Source organism: Haplochromis burtoni, unplaced genomic scaffold (genome assembly GCF_018398535.1).
Source record: "Haplochromis burtoni strain Fernald_Lab_line unplaced genomic scaffold, NCSU_Asbu1 Contig_6, whole genome shotgun sequence".
NCBI classification, from domain to species: Eukaryota; Metazoa; Chordata; class Actinopteri; order Cichliformes; family Cichlidae; genus Haplochromis; species Haplochromis burtoni.
The window spans coordinates 2,287,125-2,307,631 of record NW_024582367.1 but is presented as its reverse complement, the minus strand read 5'-3'; the positions used below and the strand labels follow the sequence as shown (position 1 = coordinate 2,307,631).

Below are 20,507 nucleotides of genomic sequence, written 5' to 3'. Positions count from 1 at the left end.
GTGTGTGTGTTTGGACTGCAGAGTGTAAAAAGCCCCCACCACAATTCGGTGTCTGTTAAACACCCACCCCTTCAGCGAGGTCCGAATTCTAGTTTCCCCATTTCTTCTAAGTGCAATAAATATCTTTATTTATTTGTTTATCTTTCCCCGAAACTTGGCCGCACACAGTGACGAGAAGTTTACCGCCACATCACGTGGACTACCAGGTATCTGCGTGTTACCTTCCGCCTCACGCCAGGTCCATTCTGTGAGTGGTTGAACAGTAGCAGCAGGTTTGAAAAACACGTTTTCTACAAAACAGAGAGGGTCGGCGTCCACGGGCGCGTGCAGTGATGTCTTTTTTCTCGAAAATGTCTAATCCAAGATCAGATGTGAAAATCAGCCCACACTCGTCTCCCACACAAACATATACAATGTACATACCTCTGTTCCTGATCTATTCACTTGCACGAGTCTTTTATCAATGCTGTATCAGCATTATCACACCCCTCCTACGCACTGTAGTGTACATGTTACAGTATGCACACATTTACTTGCATGCAAAGTGGAGAGAGAAATAAATATAGGTGCGAGCCAAAAGGAGAGACGTATGCTGGTAAACATGTGCAGTAAGACACAAAAGCACGCACAGGTCCTGGTTTCACAGAAAAAACGACGCAGTTTATTAGTGATTAAATGCTTCGTGCACCCTTGCACTCAAGTGCAGGTGTTCACACATGGCCGCGTGACTTAGAGGTGTTGCATTCTCACCAAAACTGTAAGACAAAGATTTTCAAAACGCACAAAATTGAAACGTGCGATAACACAAGTGTGAAAAGGAAGGGGTATGCCAATCTAAAGAGAGAATTTCACTATATACATCTGCATTTAGAAATAAAGCGCCTGAGAGCCAAGAGCCACCTGAGAGTACCGAGGAGAGGAAGCGAATACACTTTATCAGCCGTTTGGCAATATTGATATTGTACGTCACGCTCCACCCACCATGCCAGTAAGTAGCGTAAATGTTTGTTATTTTCCTACGGATGCACTGAATGTATCTGCGTGTTTGTGGATGTTATTTATCCAAAGCCACAATTAGGATAAGGGTGAACTTTGACCTTGATTCAGCTCAGCATTAGTATCGGGTTCCACCAACTCGTACCACAAAGAAGACGTTATTTGTAACATGGAGGGGGCTGAAGGGGTTTGATACCACCACTCTGTATGAGTCACAGCTTTGGAAAACTAGGTGGGCCTCCAACACAAAGCCAGCTACCCAGTGGAAGTTATGACTTCTTTTTTATTTTTATTTTTTTGTGAGCTTAACTGAACCGAGTTCCCTGTCCTTACTTATTTTGTGCCAGGTGTTAAAAATATGCCAGGATGCAGTCCTCTGTTGGCATGGAAAGCATGTTTGTGCGTACACTTTTTTGCAGATATCTTTAATAGAATACAGATATAGCAGTTCAGAGGATGATATCAGCACAAACATATGTTTCTCTAATACATTCCCATGTAGCAGGATTACGCATGCAAGTGGGAGGGCTCAATTAAATTAGTGCGCGGGAGTGCCAGAGAACATATTTTTAATTTGACAGTGTGTTTTATTAGCTGTGTAGGACGCATGCATGTTCGTTCTTTGCTTCTTTTTTTGTGTTGGTGCTGCAGTTGAAGTTCAACTCTGTTCCTATTCATGCAATAGAAATCCCCAGTACATACAGATGTGTCGTTTGCAACTTTTTATCTGCCACGATCTCTATGGAGGAATGAACTGAGTCAGATTCTCATCAAGGGGCTAAATTTGCAGTGCTTTATCAGATCTGAGCCTGGCAGCAATTTGGTGCCCGAGCACAGCAAGCATCTTTCTTCACGCTTTCCTGTCTAACTGACTGTTCATATTTGCAATCACGAGATGTTTGAATTTTTTATTTTTATTGTTTTCGAGTTTTGAGAACAAAGCAAAGACTGATAAATGTGCCCCGCTGCGACATTTTAAAAGATGCAAATTCACGTATCCTTTTGTGGAACTAGTGATAATGGCAATTTCCTCTAAATGCAAGTCTTCATATAAGAAATTACTCAAATTAGTAGATTAAATAGATTATCTTGGCGGATTTCACGTTAGATTAAGGTTTCTGTCTTGCAATAAACATGAAGAAATGAGTCAATTTCAGATCAAGACTGTAGAGTTTATAAAAATTGGTGAGATAAACAGTCTTATCAGATCTGGGGCTATTAGTAGTGACTAACTACTAAAGCTGCTACATTCTTGTTGAACAAAACTCCTTATATCATGGCATCTAAACTGTCAGATAAATGCTTACAGTCTGTAAAGTGATTATTTTTCATATCCACTTGCTTAATACTAAATGGCCTCACATGAATTGATATTGCAGGGTTCAGATCAGTTTTTATACTAACAAAAAAGACAAAGTCATCTTGTTGCTAGGGCTAAAAGACACACAGCCTTGTTTACGCTTCTTGAAATAGAGATGCTGTAGTCAGTATGGCCTCTCAGAGCCATGACACATCTTGAAATGGTGTGATTTTATGCACTTCAATTATACACCATGACATGAGATCTAAGAATTCAGGCCTAGAAGCCTGTCAATTCCTAATTTGCAGGTCCATGTCAGAGCTGCAGGATTCATTGAGTTTAAAGAGGAGATGCGTTTGTATTGAAGTTGCATGCATTCATTTAAAAAATGGTTCAAAGTAATTAAGATCAGTGGTGTATATTCGACAGAGATTTGACAGAAATTACTATGTGTGTGCAATCGTGCGGAGTTGTAACACCTTCTGTTAACATTGTGATCCTCTATGATTAAAAACTATGACGATAATGACACATTGCCTCGCTTTCTCCTTCAGGGTGAATTTGGCTCTGGCGTACACAGAGTTAACGGAGGAGCTGGGACGCCTCCGTGCGCTGAGCTCCAAGCAGATGGAGATCCTGAGGAAAGCCACGCAGGAGCAGGCTAGTCCAGGTTAGCATCGACAGTAAAAAAGCAAAACCCACAGCACAGCAGCACATGAAGCTCTTCAGCTGAGATAACTGGCTGTTACGCTGCACGGCCTTATCTGTAACGGATGTGCGTGTGCAGAAATGTGCGCGCTTCTTGTCACCTTGACGTTTAAATGGAATTCCACATTAAAACGATTCAACATGTTTGAGTCACGCTAATATCAATATATTGTTGAAGTCGGCTTTATGTTTTTTATTGCACTACAGTCACTTGTCTTCTTGTGTCCATAGGTGTGTTTTATCCTTTTTTAAACACTGAAGCTAAGTCACATTTTAGGTTAACAAGAGCAAATCTTTAGAAGCGCATATTGATTAATTATCTTTAGTTTAGCTTTTATTTTACTACCAAAAGAACAGAGACAGATTATAGATCACAATTTTATTAATTTCTCACATAATTAATATAATTATTTTGTTTTTGTAGCTATTGCTTTATAACTAGTGCAATGATTTTAACAGCTGGTTTTTTGCTTTTTTGTGGATGACAAAATTAGCTTAATTTACATTGTTCCAGAAACAAGAATGACTTGATGTTTAATATGATAAATATAATCTTATTATGCTTATAATTTAGATAATATTTAAATAAACAGAAACAGTAATAACTATTTTATTTTATTTCTAGTAATTACAAATATTATTTTAAATCTGAAGTAAATGGTCTCAGTCTACTTTTGTAATGTCAGTTGCTTATAACCAATTTTACACAACTGCAGAAGTACAGCATTCCTGCAGAGTTTCTGCCTAAGGCTTTTATCTTAAAAGCCAAATCAAAGAAGAGGCCACCTAGCACATTTAAAGAACACGCGGGGTTCTCGGTACAAGTCGTGCAGTCACACAAGCTACCCAACCTAGCAGCTTGCCGGCTATCAATAGCTTCCTTTGTAACACTGTAACAAGAAAATACAGTTTTTGTCTTTATTCGGACTCTGCATTCATTTATAAGCTAAGCATAGCCATATTTGGCAATAGTAATGCACTTCAGCACTTCATTTGAATTCTTATAGGAAATCTGTACAAAGGCCTTCACACACTATAGCTGTTAGAGGTCTCACATTTTAGCTTTCTTTCTAAGTCTGTTCACACTGTGGTAATAAAAAAAGTACTTAGTGCTTGAAAAACAGTGTGCAGAGTGCTCTTGTATGGCGCTAGCCTTCTCGATTTGAAGCAGTCGTTTCAAAAGTATTTCCCCTGTGAGTGTTTAAGGGTGCTATTGTTATCACTGATGCATCAAAGTCAAAGTACAGTTTGCAGTTTACCACTATGGTAGTCGGTTCATGTAGAAAATTTTTTAGAAGAGCTGTCATGTAAGTTTTCCATCAGCAAAAGTTACGTAGAAATGACATGTTTATAAATGATCCAGGAAGCAGACAGTAAATATAAAAAAGTACATTTACTGACATGAAACTACAATGAGATGGATGATAAAGTAGTATTTACGTTTAAATCCTAAAGTAAAGTTTTTAGCGATTTCATTGGAATAAATGTCCTTCGGTGTAGGTGCGCGTAAAAGCACAAATAATTGATATAAAAGTTTTATATAATCAGAGTTCTTAAACATTGAAACACCTAGCTAAAATCTATTTAAACACATCACGTGGACATTTTTGCTCGTTCCATTCAAGTGCCAGAAAATAACTACTGGTTGTGATTTGTTGCAGCTGTTTTCTCATTAAAACAAGTAAAGATAGGAACTCACACAGACACGTTGTGGAGTAAAACCTAAAAGTGCTAAACGCTGGCAACACCTTTCTCTTCCTGTGCGCATATTCACACACATAGCTAATGTCTCGCAACTGTGCATCTACTACCTACCACAAACCAAAAAATACCACACAGACTGACAGTTTGTAAATGCTACAAACTGGAAAATAATGTTTAAAAAAAAAGCCTCAATGAATATGTGCACGTTTTTACGTAGCTAGCAGCGGGGAAAACACAGAAAACCCCAAGCTTCATCTGAGTTCTCCTTAAACCCGGAGCAACTCTCACAAAGCTGGAAAAAGCGTCTTATATGCCACTTCTGTTTCATTAGTTGCAGGATTGTGCGAGGGATATGATTTCCTCCTGGACATCTGTAACGCAAACAAATATTTTTCATGAATTGTTAAAATATTCAGGGAGGTGGGAATTTGTGGGGAGCCATTAAATTTCTCCTGGGTGTTGTATGAGTTAAGGAAAGTAGTCCCATTTGACTGTGTTTTTCTCATTCAAAGAGCGCCTGAGAGCACAAACGCCCCCTCCCTTTTTACACCTCAACCAATCAGCCATAAATGATGTTTCCTCTTTGAAATGGGAAGTGGAGCTGAAGTGGTGACTACAGGGCTGACTGACTCATCAGCATATCTTGTAATTACAGGAAATACTACAACTGTACTTGTGCAAATAAATCTTTTTTTATGAATATATAGGGGAACATAATGTGCATCTCTATTAAGTGACTATCATGTCATATCATCTGAAGAAAGGATTAGAGCCTTACAGAAATGTCATCTAATAAAATAATGGTATCATTGCCAAATAATGAGCTGTAATGAAAATGTTATCTTTATGTATAATTAAAGTGGCGAATCAGTTTCCTTTTCTTCACATTGCGCCGAAAAAATAGTGGAACAGAAGCATATAAGTGACTGTTTGGGAACAAAAGCTGTTGTAAGTGTGTACTCTATTATTGCGCAAGGCTAAATGTGCATTGACACCTGAAGACTTGTGTTGATTATTGTATTCACAAGAGCCACAAGAAACACACACCAGTGAGTGATACGTGTTGTCTCACAGCTGTTGTTTGTTTTAAAGGTGTTACATGAGGTTTGGGTCAGGGTTCTATGCACGCCCCTTCAGGTCTTGCACAACAATATGTACCCGGTGTCCAAAAAGAAACAGTTATTTTCATGTTTAAACAAAAACGGGGCTACTACTGTTCGCTAGAAAAAATGCTAGCAAACTACTGTTCGCACATGGTCTGAATGTTAGCTTGCAGACAGATTCAACACTACTAACATATTTTTTGGATTGTCACCTCACTGTCTGTTTTTGGGTTTAAAAGTTGTGGCGAGGTCAGATGGCAAAGATCCTCGAGGTCGACACAGACACAAATAACCAGTCAAAATCTGTAATTTATGTCACCTTTTGCGCAATGTAGTTCTTTTACCAACCAGCAATCTGTTTAATAAATCCAAAAACAGATCTAAGTATGAAATACAGCTCTGTGAAAGTCTTGAGTCACCCCTCATTTCTTTGGGCTTTACTCGGAAAATGGGACATGGATAAAGCGATTTACTGACACGTGCAAACATACATGGGAATATAGAACAGAAGGCAAAAGCTGAATTTGTACACTTTAGAGCAATATTTGGTTTGACTAACTTTATTCCTCAACACAGCATGAACTATTGGTTTCTTAATATTTCTTGAAGTATTCTTCAGGAATAGTTCTCCAGCTTCTCAAAGGAATCCCAAAGATGTTTTTTTGGATGTTGGCTACTTTTTGTTTCATCCTTTGTCAGGGTGCTTTAATAATGTAGAAGTCTGGGGAGATCAACAAATGACTGATAGTGTTTCATTGTATGTTTTTCTATTTAGGTATGCTTTAGTGTGTTTGGGATTGCCATACTTAATGCATGTTGGATCAAAATACCTTCCTGCATTCATAATTTCATTACATAATCAAATGTGAAAACATCTCCAACACCACTGACTGAAATGCAGCCATAAAACTGTGGTTTACAGCTGGCTGTAAATGCTCACTATAGTACCTATTCCGTGACCTCTGTTTTCAGATGCTTTTAATCTGCTTCAGGTAATTTTTTTAAGGACACACGACACACCATGCCAGGATATGCCTGGCTTGTAGTTAATATCTCTTTGAGAATCACCTTGCTGGTGCAAAATTAGAATTTTATGTCTGTCAAACTGTGTTACCTTTGGCCTTTTTGGAGATTTTTACTTTGTTAGAAGTAACAAAGTGCCTAAAGATTAAAAAAATTACAAATTGATTCTAAGTTGTTTGTCACATGTAGACACAACAATGGTTCGTGCTGTGAGTTTGGTGCCTTTTATATGCTTAACCGATTCATAGATCAGAGCTAAAACATTAAACCAAAATAAAGAAAGAAAACATTCCTCTGAAAATGGACAGAGAAAGGACTGGACTAACAGTGAGTGCAGAAAGCAGCCAATTTCCGAACTTTCAGAAAGCCCGGACAACATGGTCTGGCTCCTTGGAAGCAAAATAAAAAGAAAGTAGAGGTGGTTTAAGACTTTTGCACAGTGCTGTATGAAAAACAAAACATGAAAACTGTTTGAGTGTTTATTCCTACATGCCAGACACGAAGTAATCTGACAGCAGACTTGCAAGAAGCACTGGTTGAACGTCCAGTAAATAAATATATAGTGTGTACTGCAAAGTACAACTGAGCTCTGTGTATTGATTTGTGTTTTGTCCTGTATAAGTAACAGCATAAGTAGAGCTAATGTGTTTCCCATCATGCCTTCTGTGTGAACAGTTTTGGAGCTTCATGAGATAAAACACTATTCATCTCTTTCTTTGTGCACCGGTTGAACAGGCCTTAAAAGAATGTTGCTGAAGTATGTTTTAACTCTTGTCCATAGTGTGTAATGAATTATAGCATGTTGCTAAGATGCATGCAAATCTTGATTGGGTTTTTTTCCTTTTTGTTTCCTCAGTCCAGCTTCACTCTCCCATACACCACCAGCGCCACTCTCCAGTATCGCAGCGCCACTCGCCCATTCCACAGCGCCATTCTCCAGTCCCGCCTCCGCCGCACCACTCTCCTATTCAGCAGCGACGCTCTCCGGTGCTGCAGCGCCTGTCCCCGGACATGCACCGCCGCTCACCCCTGCTGGACGTGAACGATGGACCAGCCTCTTACTCCTGCCGACCACCCAGCCAGCACCTACGAGCCAGCTTTCAGGGTCGTCGTAGTTACTCAGAGGTTGCCGATCCCTCAGCTTACCAGTGCCCGCCCCGCTTCTCTCTGGACCCAGTTTCCACCCTGCCGAAACCTCGGCCCTACGTTGAGAGCTACGCAAAACAGCAGTCCCAACACATAGGCTCTCCCCACAGTAGACTGCAGCACAGAGGGTCCCCATCTCCCCATCAAGGTGGCGGAGGGGGAGACGGAGGCCATGACGAGAGCTCCATGCGCCACTCCAGAGAGATGCCATTTCCACTGTCAGAGGTGGCCCACCTTCACTTTGAGCCCCCTCCTCCTTCCACACCAGCCCCTCAACCACCACAATCCTCAGAGGATGAGGAGGAGTGGACCTGTCCACATCCCATCAGCCCTCCGAGGACACTGGGCGTGCTCTCTGCTGCAGTGCCCAGCGGTGTCATGAGGGGCCCAGCGTCCTGCTCAGCCTTTCCCGTCCCTCAGAGGTCTAACACCCTCACCTGTCACCCGCAGCCAGGGTACATGTCAGCAGAGCATGCTCAGTCCTGGCCTTCAATCAATGTGAGTTTAAATAAAGTTTATTACATATATGTAAACCATAAACATTAGACCTGATGCATGTTTGCGTTACTTTAAAAACATTAACTAGAACTCGGTGTCACTTTTATCAGAGCTGCAGTTGTCGCAGACCCATTTTTAAAATTTCCACTAAGGGTAGCTTGCTCATGCTTAATCATCTTAAAGTCCGTGCCATAGTTCCTTTAAATGAACATTTTAAAAAATATTGAGAAATACATTTCTCAGCTTTCTTGTGAGAGACTAGAAGTTTGATACCAATCTTATGACTTTGCATTTAATACAGAGATGGAGTTAAGATGTTCTTAGACAAACTTAGCAAAAAGGGGGAAACAGCTTACCCAGGCGTGTGTGAAGTTAAACCACATGCCTAAAAACAATCCTTCAGATATGAAAATGTACATATTTTAATTATTTAACCTACACAGAAAAAAAACAAATGCACAAATCCATATTAGGATATAATAAAAAGTCATCTAATCCTTACCAGGTTAACCTTGGATGAACAGTAACTCATGCTATATTACACCATGTCATTATTTATCTAAAGGAAAACTAAGCCAAAATGCAGAAACAGTAAGAGTAAAACATTCACGATAATTGCCAGTCTTCCTGGGAGTAGATGTCCTACAAAATTCACCCCAAGGTCAGACTGTTCAATGCTCAGAGAACCTGCAAAACAACCTCAGACTCTTCAGGCCTCGGTTAGTGTGTTAAATGTGAAACTTCATGACAGAACAATTAGAAAAATAGAAAAAGAACATGGAGGCACAAGTACATGGTGGACATGTTTGGCCACAATGCCCAGCACTTCCTTTTTATAAAAAACAAAGTCACCAGATCATTACAAACACCAGACATCAAATCTCAAGCACGGTAGTGGAGGCATGATGATTTAGACTTGACCTGGGCAACCTGCAGTCATGTCCTCTCCATGCTTGAGTACTCTAGATAAAAGGCCAATTGTTCAACAGCTGAAGTTTAGCTAAAATTGGATCATGCAAAAGAACAATCACAGCAGCAAACCAACAAAGGAATGGGTGAAAAAGTAAAAACAATAGTGTTGCAGTGGTCGAGCCAAAATTAACCGAATTGAAATGCTGTGGACCTTAACACACAGAATGACCTTAACATGAACTTAAGACCTGCAAGACCTTAACAGAGCTGTGCATAAATAAATACTCAAAAGACTCAGTTAACTGAATCATTGTTCTTTATAAAAGTGGGGGAAAGCCCTCTGAAAATATGAAGTCATGCATAAAATAATAAGGTTTCAGGTTATACTTGGTTTGTCATATACTTCTTACATAGTTTTTCTTGAATGAATAATAACATGGAGTAATGTCACATACTGATGTTCTTCTGAAATTAATATTTAAATAATTTTAGTACCAGATTATTTTTTTATTGTTGTCCTGATAATTAGTAACTGAGCTGGTCTGCTGTTTATTCTACTTGCACTCTCAAAGCACTTTGTTACACTGTAACAGCAACTCCAGGTTCAGTACCTTGCCAGAGGATATTTTGGCATGCAGACTGGAGCAGCAAGGGATTGAACCACCAACCTTCCACTTAGTGGATGTCCCGCTCTACCCCTGAGCAACAGCCACTGAATAAATGAAACAATTTCCTCTAATATTTTCCAGGTTAGAAAGATTATTCACCAAAACAGACCAAAACAAACTGTGTTCATGTGTTGTTGGCAGAACAAGTCCTAACAACAGTTACCGGTATGTCACATTTGTGTTAGAGAAGAAAGACACCCTACATTTTGGTTAATTGACATTCAATTAGACGTGTTGGTGACTGTATTTAATTTATGATAGCACAAGTCTGCTTATTTCCCCCTCTGTCCACATTTTAAGATAAACTGACTATACCGAGGCGTATTTGTGGTGTTTATAAAGCCACAAAGTCCTCAGATGGAGAAGGCTGAAGAGAATAGATGAGTCAGTGAAAAGTCAGACTTTTACACATGAAGCCGCAGTTCTTTTCCGATTTCCTACTGACAATCTTGGTTTTCTTTAATCATGATGATGCACGTTCCTTAACCTTTAAAGGGAATCCACTGATTTCCCCCCCGACTACAGAGTGTTTACAGTTCCACGTTTGTATTATTGCATTTTCAGTGGGACAAAAACATAAAAAATTACCTCAAACTATGTCACTTAAGTCAGCTAGGTGTGAAGATGAAACTACTTCCTTTTTGAGGGTAAAGGACAAAGAGTACGCTCTATCTAAAGTACAGATGTAACCAGTGTAACGTCACTCATTGTTTTATGAAATCCAGTTCTAAGTCATCATGAGTAAACTGTGGCTCTGACTAAACAGCACTTGAAACCAGCAACGGAGACCATAACTTATAGGTTGTTTTTCATAGACTTCTATGAAATCACACTTCTTATTTGAAAAAAAAAATCACAGGAGTCACCCCCTGCTGGACATAAAAAGGACTACACTTCCACATTTGCAAGTATTTGCCTGTTTTTCGACATCCATCTTCTCGACAGTTTATGGGATGTTGGCTACAGAAGCTCCTTTTAACGTAGCTCACCTAAACTGTGGCTCATCACTGGATTGCAGTGGGTTCACTGGGTACTTTTGACAAGCAGAGAGAGAATGGGCTTAGAAACACACCACATATGATCTAAAAGCTCTAAATATAAAGGGGAGCTCTTATGCTAATTTCAAACGCCATATTTTTAATTCTTGGACTCTACTAGTGTAGCATGACTCACAATTTTACAAAAAATCTCATACCAGCTTTGGTGTAGTCACTCAGTTCATCCACTTCCTGAAACAAGCTGTTGTAACTGCCTTCCCCCTGCCCTTTCAGGCAAGCTTGCACAGCAGGTAGGTGGAACTATTGTGCTCGCAGCCAGAGCTAAGGATATCCCTTCTCTTCAAAATCATAATCAGCCAATAATAGCACTGAGAGCAGACTAAAGTCTGAGCTTTAGGCGTATTAGGATTAATTGTAAATCTGCTGGCCTCATTATTTGAAATATAATGTCAGTATTCACTGCTGTAGCAGTGTATATATACAGTCCCAGGTACTACAGCCTCAGATGAGCAACTGTGTCATTATTTATTTCTACATACAAACGTAGTATGTTGAAAACTAAGTACACGCTTACTGTTTCCATATTACATAGAATTAAGAGGCTAATCAAGTAATCAAATACAGGTATTTAATTGATCGTTAGCAAGTCATACAGCAGCTTTAACGTCAAGCAATCGCTCTGTGTATGACTTTTTCAGTTTCTCACATCATTGTGGAGGAATTTTGGTCCCCAGTGAATTCTTTATTATGTGGTAATATGCAAAACCTTAGTACTGAAAGAGGGCGTACTTCAGTACTTTCTTTTTCGTATGAGTGCATCAGAGAAAAAACTCATAGCAGGTCCTCTTTAGCGTTAAATCATGAGGATCACGATGTACTTAAGCAACAAAATCAACAAAAAAAGAAACTTGAAGCTGGTACTGATGTTAAGTCGCCCTTATTAAGAAAGCAAATACACATATTTCTCAAAATTGTGAGCTATTTTTTCTAATATATTAAATCCACCTGGGTTTACTACAAGTTTGTCTCTTTTTAAAAACCTTTTGCGTAAGCCTGAATTGATCGCTTACCCTGCAATGATGAAACTGTGAATCTGCCTCCCACAGACTTACTAATACTATCCTGTGAAGTGAGTACGCTGAGGACTGCATGTGATTTGACCTGATAGTGACTACATGTCCATACCTCTGTGTGTGTGTTTGTTTGTTTGTGTGTGTGTGTGTGTGTGTGTGTGTGTACATGTGATTGTGTATGTGTGTGTGCTTTGCAGCTCTGGATGGAGACCGAAGAGAGTGACATGAGGAGCTGCCCTCTCTGCCAGCTGATATTCCCGGTCGGTTACCCTGACGATGCCCTCATCAAGCACATCGACTCCCACCTGGAGAACAGCAAGATATGATTGTCATGGCAACCAGCCCGCGCACATCTGCGCTCTCTTCTTATAGATTATGTAAGAGATTAGCAGACCTGGCTAGAGAGGAAGTCAAATGTACACAAACAAGCCATCCATTTAGGGTGTGAACCAGTTAGCTGCTGTATGTGTGACGCTATAGGTAGAGATGCAAAGTGGCGCAGAGGTTTATTTTATTTTGGAGGAATTTAAAACTAAGTCTACATGCAGAGTCCCTTACTGATTGCCCTTAAGACAGATCTGCCTGTATAATCACTGGCTCTGGTTGCTGCTATTTGTTTAAAAGTCTTGTTGTGCAGTGTTCAGGCAATTTAGGGTATTGTGTTGTCTTTTTTTTTTAAATTATTATTATTATTCTTTTTTCTTTTTCCGCTAAAGTGTGGATTTGATTTAGCAAAGTAAATTGTGAGAGGCACACTGGCAGGTTCAGGGGCTCTGCATGCCAAAATGTTTGTCCAGCAGTAAAAGTTCAGGGAGCTATGGCGCAACTATTCTCACCACTTAGCTTTAAATATTCCTGCTTGGAAATTTTCTATCTCGCACAGACACACACATATACACACAGACGCGCACTCCAGTTTATTTTACAGAGGACCCTGCGCAGTAAGTGCCAAGGACAATGCCCTGGTAGAAGCTGGTCTAATGAGATGATCAGAGGGCCATACGAAAGCATGCGGGGAAAGTCGTTTTAAGTTTCTGACACCGAAGGAAGGAAATGCCAGTTTCACTTCTCTGAAACAAGGAAGTATGGCAGTTAAGAAAGTATAAAACATTCCAGTCTTTCATTTCATCTGCTGAGAAAAAAAACTGACAAACTGGAGAATATGAATCAGAAAGGATGTCTGAGTGAGCCAGAAAGCTCCAAATTTTGTGTTTTGATATTGCCCTGCAGGGCGGGGCACCGATGAAGGTACTTTAAGAGGAGGGAAATTTTAGTCAGTATATACCTTTTATGCTTGCAGCCTGTTCAAATCGTATATTAGCCCTTTCAGTTAGCATAGTCTATACAATGTATCAGTTTTCAGTCCCTATATATATTTTCAATATGTAATTTACTATTTATATTGTCTATCTGTAAGGCAAAAAATATGAAGTTATATTTTTGCAAATGTCAACGCACCACATGTCTCATGCTGGTGAAAAAGAATCTTTCCCATGTGCTTACATGCTGCTACATACAGCAGACTCAAAGCTCAAAATCCCACCGAATGGGATACTTTCTGTACAAAGAATATCAACTGGGATTCTTCTCAGTCTTCCTCGAGATCTGACCTTCGTAAAAGATTGATGTCACGACTGCCCAGACCGCCCAACAAAAAACTAAAACACACAGCTGGTTGCATGAGATCAAGACATCTGACCTGCTTTGAAGAAAAAGTGGAAGGCTTTTTAGTGTACTATTTTTACTGTCTCAGAGATCTGACATCAAAAACACCATCGCCAATCAGCAAAGTTATCTCTCCAGGGTTTAAGCAAAGACGAGACTCTTCTTTTGATACATGTGTTTAATTTTTACCACAAGGGAACTCAAGATCTCTTTGTGGGACCTGAACTTTTTGAACACAAAAAGTGAAAACAAAAACAAAAAAACACAGTTACACTGATGTCAGCTAATCCGAGGCTTTCAGTTACATGTGCAGTTTCTAACGTTTGGGGATGTCCCTACAAAGCCAACCATGCATCTCAACCGGTTTGAAGTTACTGAAGAGAGGAACGCAGCAGATTAGAGCACACAGGGCAGTGACTGTGACCGCAGGATGATGATGGACGTGTACCATAATGTGACGCACTCTTGAGCAAATCACTGAATCACTGCAAACTCTGGATGCTTTGAGTTTCCTGTGAATGTTTAGAGGAAAGAGTTTTCCAAATGGATCAAAGAAGTACCAGTTTAAAGGATGACTCTGGTTTATTACCACCTGCCTCTTAATTTATCAGGTTTTAACATTTATTATTGGTTCTGATGACCCTGCAATCATCTGCTTCACTGCTGAAAATTCAAAAAATCTTACTATTCAATCAAGCTCTCTCAGTTTTCTCAATATTTTGAACACTGGCATTTTTTAAATGTTGCATGCAATAAGCTGACTTCAATTGATTACTGAAATTTATTTTTAAAACGTTAGCGAAGGACTCAAAAGTAAAGTTCTTAGGCATTAGCAAGCTAGTTAACTTATTAGCATACCACCAGGTTTAAATTTTAACAGATGTGTTTGCACTGCTGAGTTCTGCAAAGTTCATATTTTAACTGAAGAGGTTAAATCAAAGGTACTTGCTGGTAGTCACTCGGTGAAATTGGTTGCAAAACGGTATATAAGGCGCTACACCAAAAGCCTCCTCGTGATTGTCTTGGAGTGCAGGAGATTGCCGTCTTCGTCTACTTTGGATGGAAGACACAGAGTTGTCTATAAAGCTTTGCCAACTACTTGGTAATTGGTAGCAGAACTGAAAACTGCAATGCAAAACAGAGAATCAGGCTATTTGCCTTCAAAGTAAAATTTGCGTCATTTGAAACGTGTCGGTTTCAGTGGTAAAGTACAGCTTTTACTTTGAAGGCAAACGTTCTCCGTTTCTGTTTTGTGTCGCACTTTTTCAAGTTTCGTTACTGCTAAGTGGTTAGTTAGAGAAGTTGGCATCCTCCAGTGACCACAGCAGTATATTAGTGACCAAAGCAATCACAGGGAGGTTTTTGTTGAAAAGCCCTCTTTGTGATCGACTTCCACTGACAACAGCAAGCAACGTCCTGCATACACTCGCTAATCGATCTGGGGATGTAAATGTTTTAGTTAGTGACTCTAATCTGCCGGTCACTGTGCTGATAAATGTCTTCAGCACTGTAAAATTAGAAATTTGATCCAAAACAATCACATCTTTCAAATCCAAATGAAGTGGATCTGGTGCCTAAGCCTCACCAACAAGCCAGCAAACCTTAAAAACTGCACCAGATGAGACTCAAACACATCTACCAGCACACCTTACTTTTGCATCGGGTGACTCATGATGCTTTTTTTGCTGTTTTAAAGTGGAAATTATAACTCAGAAAAAGTCACCATCCACTGCTACAGACTTAAAATGCTTAAGTGTTTTAAATGTAGTGCTGAAGATTTTTATTTATTGATTATTATTATTATTGGCATTGCAAGAGAGCAGAGCAAGGTTAGAAAGTCATTATGATAACAGTCACTCAGCATTATCACACCTTTTTCAAAATGTATTTAAATAAAGAAAGCATGCATATAGTACACATCTGGAATCTCCAACGAGCGGCAATACAAGCTGTCGTCTGAGCTCATCTTGATTGTCTAAAAGCTTGTCGTAAACAGGAATCTGTTACACTTTAACCTTACCTTCCATTTGACGTGTGTTACAAGCTGTGGTTCTGTAACTTTGTTACTTTTGAATTTTCTTGATCTAAAACTGAATGTAAAAAAAACCTGTCTGATTTACTTTAAATGCTCTGTGTTGTTGTGTCGTTTGCATGAGGTGTTAACAGGGGTCTTTCAGCGACGAGGTCATTGTCATCTTGTAGTTCAAATGCATTCCATGGATGATTCATTTTCTTTCTTTTCTTTTTAAAATAGGAGCAAGGTGGGGGGGAGAAGAGAGCTCTATTTAACACCTCTGCTAACCAATTTCCTGGGGGAAAACCTAAAAACTATTAAGAATTTCACAAGAAAATGGTCAGGTTCAGAGAAGTTCAAAATAAGTGCATGTAGCAGATTTCCTTAATTCTTGCATAAAATTGATGACGGCTTGTGTTTCCTGCCCAGTCTGATTCTTAAGAACCGGGAGGTGATTACAAACTTATTCATGCTAAAAAAGAACTGAATTAAAATAAACCAGAATTGTCCTTTAAAACTGCATCCTGAGGTTTACAGTAACTTCAGAGCAGTTCTTGACCATTAAATCGAAGAGGGCTTTCATGGCTCCAGAGTATTCTATATACTGTCTGTACAGTTTGTAACTATATCACTCTGTGTACAATATTTAAAGCTGTGTATAGACAGAATTTTTGCAAGTGTGTAATACTAATGAAACATGTACTCTATTACTCAACAACTTCAAATTGGAGTGTCTGTAAATCAGTATATACACATAATCCTAATCAACACCACACTAAATATGAAGTATATGTGAGTTACATGCCAGTACTACCCTACAACTTTACTCACTACTTACTTTTACTCACTAAGTAGCGGTACTTTCTATATTCAAGTGATATCCAAAAACACGGTTGCAGCTTTCAGAGAAAAACCTGTGTTTGTCTTAAAGTTTCGGTCCTTACAGAAACTTTTTGACACAATTTTTTCCGACTTGACTGATAATTCAGCAACGGCACGAGAATCAAAACATGCACAGCTGTTTGTCTTTGTGGAGGAAGATGATGCGACGTTGCATCATAAAGTATTTGTGCAGCAGTAGAAAACTGCAAACCAGTACAGTAGTACATGATAAACTTTAATGTAAAGGGGACCTATTATGCTTATCCTTTTTTTATGGGATAGTGGATGTTCATCTTTAAACGTGACCAAAGTTTCAAATAATGAGGTCTGTGTAGGTACAAGAAATCCCTTCGAGCCGAAAGCTCAGGCATTTCAGCAAGGCACCTTTAGTTTTTGAGGGGCAGCCAATCAACAGAAAGCTGCTTTAAAGTGTGCAGGACGGGATGTAATGGCATCGTTTCAGATAGAAGTCCAGTATAAAGTGAATTTTAATGAAGGGTCAATCATGCAATGTTACTCCAGTAGAGTCCAAAATAGCATAATATGTCCCCTTTTAGTTAAAACATGATTCAATCACTAAGATGTGTACTTTTTCTCATGACTGAGGACCTATGTTGGCTCAGAACCAAAGAAAATAATTTCCTGTCGTTTCAAAAACTGAGGGTTGGCTTGGCAGGTAGTTCATGTCATGTATGGGAAGATGCTGCACTGTGGTTCATGCTGTCTTGTGCTCAACCACAAACGTTTTGGCCAGCAGCAGCGGTGCAGAATGATCACACCCTGCATGAGTTCACAATGCGATGCACACGGATGTTCACACAACAACACATTCGCGCATGTACGAGCCGCCCCGAGGCCCACCGAGTGAAGTTTAGAATCGCTGGTTCAGGGTTTTAAATGTTTAATTTCTGGTTTTTGTTTCCACCAGCTGCCATGGTTTAAAAAGTCAACGTCAAAAGCTAAAATCATAGCGCTTTCTTCTTATTTCTCGTGTTTTAACAGCAAACTGGCTCCTTTGGTTTACTCAGGAGACTAACAAAGACAGAAAAAAAGATCAGCTTTGCCAGCGTTAAAGATTAAATAGATTTGTTTGTCATGAAATCTCAGTCTAAATTTCTTTCAGATTTACTCAGGAGACACATAGCTAGGTCCAGCAAAGAGCTGCAGCTGAAATCAAGTCAGTTTTCTGTTCTCGTGTAGCTCCACTTGCCCATGAGTAACTATGTGAGTCAGGTTGTCTAAATGCGAAACCTTCATTGCACATGGAGACCTCGGCACTAATGAACTCTCCGCAACACTAATGAGAACTAATATTTATGTGTTTAAGTAATGTGTGGTGGAGCAACACTGCTGGCATTCAACAAGTTTAATGAACACAAAGAAAACAACCACAGAGCCACACAAAGAGACCGCTTTTCTTTCTCCATCTCAATCTCTCTGTTTGTAAATATTCCACTAAATAAACTGAAACTTGCACTGAAATGAAGTGTGATCGTGCTTCTTTATGCTCGCACCGTGATGTCATTTCCTCAGCTCCATTTCACATCCTGTTTTCGTTGACCAGTATTAATTTTAGAGCTCCAGTTGCACATTGGAGCTACAGGTGTTGTGAAGATAAACTGCATGTTTTTCTGCGATACAGAAAAACCTTCAGAGGTGCAAATACTGCTCTGGAATTTAAAACTATGATAAAATAACTGTTTTCTGTGTAAAAAGCAGTTAAAATGTAGACACAAAAGTGTAAATTATGGCTTTACATAAGAATGCAGCTAAACTAGAATAGAAATTAGTATTTAAAGCTTTCATTTCTTGCAATAGAACACAGATTTCCAACAAGTATGTAAAAGGAAGCATGAATATTTGTTTTAGAATAACGCAAACCTACTGAGCATGAAAGACCACGTTCACCTCTTTGTGCATGTTGTGCCCGTGACGCGCGCTGTAATGATTTTATATCCTTGAAACATGCAAAAGGTGCATAAACACAAACATAAGCTGTGCTGTTGTTGTGCTTGACGAGTCCTTGAGAGCAGAAATTATGCTGTTAGTTTCAGTCAGCAGAGAAGCTGTTTTTGCTACAGAGTGAGCCGAGATCATTGCGAAAATACATCGCACCTTCATCACCGTGTAAGACCTCTCTGATGTTGTGGGTACGACACGCTGCAGAGGATCAACTTAAAAGAAATACACTGACAGAGACCTCAAACAGTTCTGTCTCTTAATGTGATGACAGCTGATAAATTGTGTTTTCTATGAGTCACTGAGATACATCTAATCGTTCTTAATTATATGTTTTAAAAGAGGATGAAGTTGCAGCAACTGATGTGTTAGAAAACATCACAAAATATACATGTCCAGTCATGTAACTACAGCCTTTATAAATATTTAGGCAAATATTTTTATGTTAGGGGTTTAATGTTACGGGAGGGAGGCTGAGAGCTATTTACTGATAACTGATGTCAGTTTTTCACAAATGCCAGAACACAATTTTGTTAAGGAAACCATGAATACATTTTTATTAACCCAGAAAATCAGTAGCAGCGACTTTTCAAGAGTTTATCTGCACGTCAGGCGTCATTACTTTAAAACAGATCAATCGGTTTACTGGTAGCGCTTCTGACGCAGAAAACGTCGACGCTTTTAAGATATGAAAACACTGGAGGTCGTTTTGTTTACTTTAAATCATAGCCTCCATCCTTCAGCCGCCAGCTCTCTTACCAAGTTTGTTTCCTACGTCTTTTGCTCTGCGCCGCTAACCTCAATGCTTAGACTACCTCAGGAAAAAGAAAAATGCACCCACCCATCCGGGCCACAAAACCACAAACTCTGTTAAACTTATGAGAAGCTATATATGCAGCAGGCCTGCAGAGAGAAGTAACAGAGAAAAACCACACGAACTTTGTCAATAAGCGATGAAAAGCTGCGCTTTCTGTTCACTGATAAAAAACACAACAACTTCTCTTTGTACTTAGACGCTCTCAAACAAGAGCACACCTCAAGATAGTTTAAATACACACCGACATGCACGCATGCCTCTCATAGATCTATACATATACGCATTACAGAGAGAGACACATGATTCTTAGAGGCCTTTTCTTTTTCAATACTTTGCTGAATTTGGCTTTAGGTAAAGAGGTTAACTGTGCTGAAGCTGCTGGACCTGTGAGCACGGTTAGACCTGAAGCTCAAATTGCACTTTGACCCCATCTTCCTAACAGGGTTATATGAAAAAAAATAGCAATAAATGAAGGCTTCGTTGGTAGTTTGGTAGCTTGCGATGATCTCATACTGGCAGCTTAGGTATCCAGCGCCTTTGATGTCAGAGGTGACATTTTTCTGGACTGAAAAATAAACCTGGTTTAAATTTATCTCCTGTGCTCATTTCCTGCTATTTTTTTTCTGGGGCTCTGCTAGTGTAGCTTTGTATGACTCACAGTTCAAAATAATTGTATCTTATAGTGGACGTTGGTGAAGCCCTTCGGTCAATCCACTGTCTGAAAATCTTCTTTTAACCGGCTTCCCTGTGTAAGCACCGGGTGGTAGTACGTGGGTGGATTTCTGTGGTCAGCTAAATTATGATGATGGTGTTAGGGGTATCCATTCTCTCTGACATCACACAGATTCAAAAGAACAAAAAGTGTCTGAAACGAAGTACAACTCTGCAGCCTCACCTTTGGACTCAGGAAAAGAATGATAGGTCACCTTTAAATGCAATCATATGGATTCTAAACCATACAATCAAGAGAAGTGCTAAAAATATCAGGTCTGGAAAACACAAAACACAAAAGTTTTGTGTCTGCACAGCGGGCTTTTGCAT

At 39.5% G+C, this 20,507-nt stretch overlaps 1 protein-coding gene across 1 annotated transcript in view; it reads left to right on the top strand.

Moving 5' to 3' along the window:
• The window catches only part of tbkbp1 (TBK1 binding protein 1), a 70,417-nt gene extending 52,245 nt beyond the window's left edge, over window positions 1-18,172 (top strand). The window contains exons 8-10 of the mRNA XM_014335739.2: window positions 2,851-2,966; window positions 7,691-8,478; window positions 12,327-18,172. Of these exons, the coding sequence (XP_014191225.1) occupies window positions 2,851-2,966; window positions 7,691-8,478; window positions 12,327-12,455 (1,033 nt within the window). The 3' untranslated portion in view covers window positions 12,456-18,172. The remainder of the gene's footprint in view (window positions 1-2,850; window positions 2,967-7,690; window positions 8,479-12,326) is intronic.
• Window positions 18,173-20,507: the final 2,335 nt, after the last annotated feature.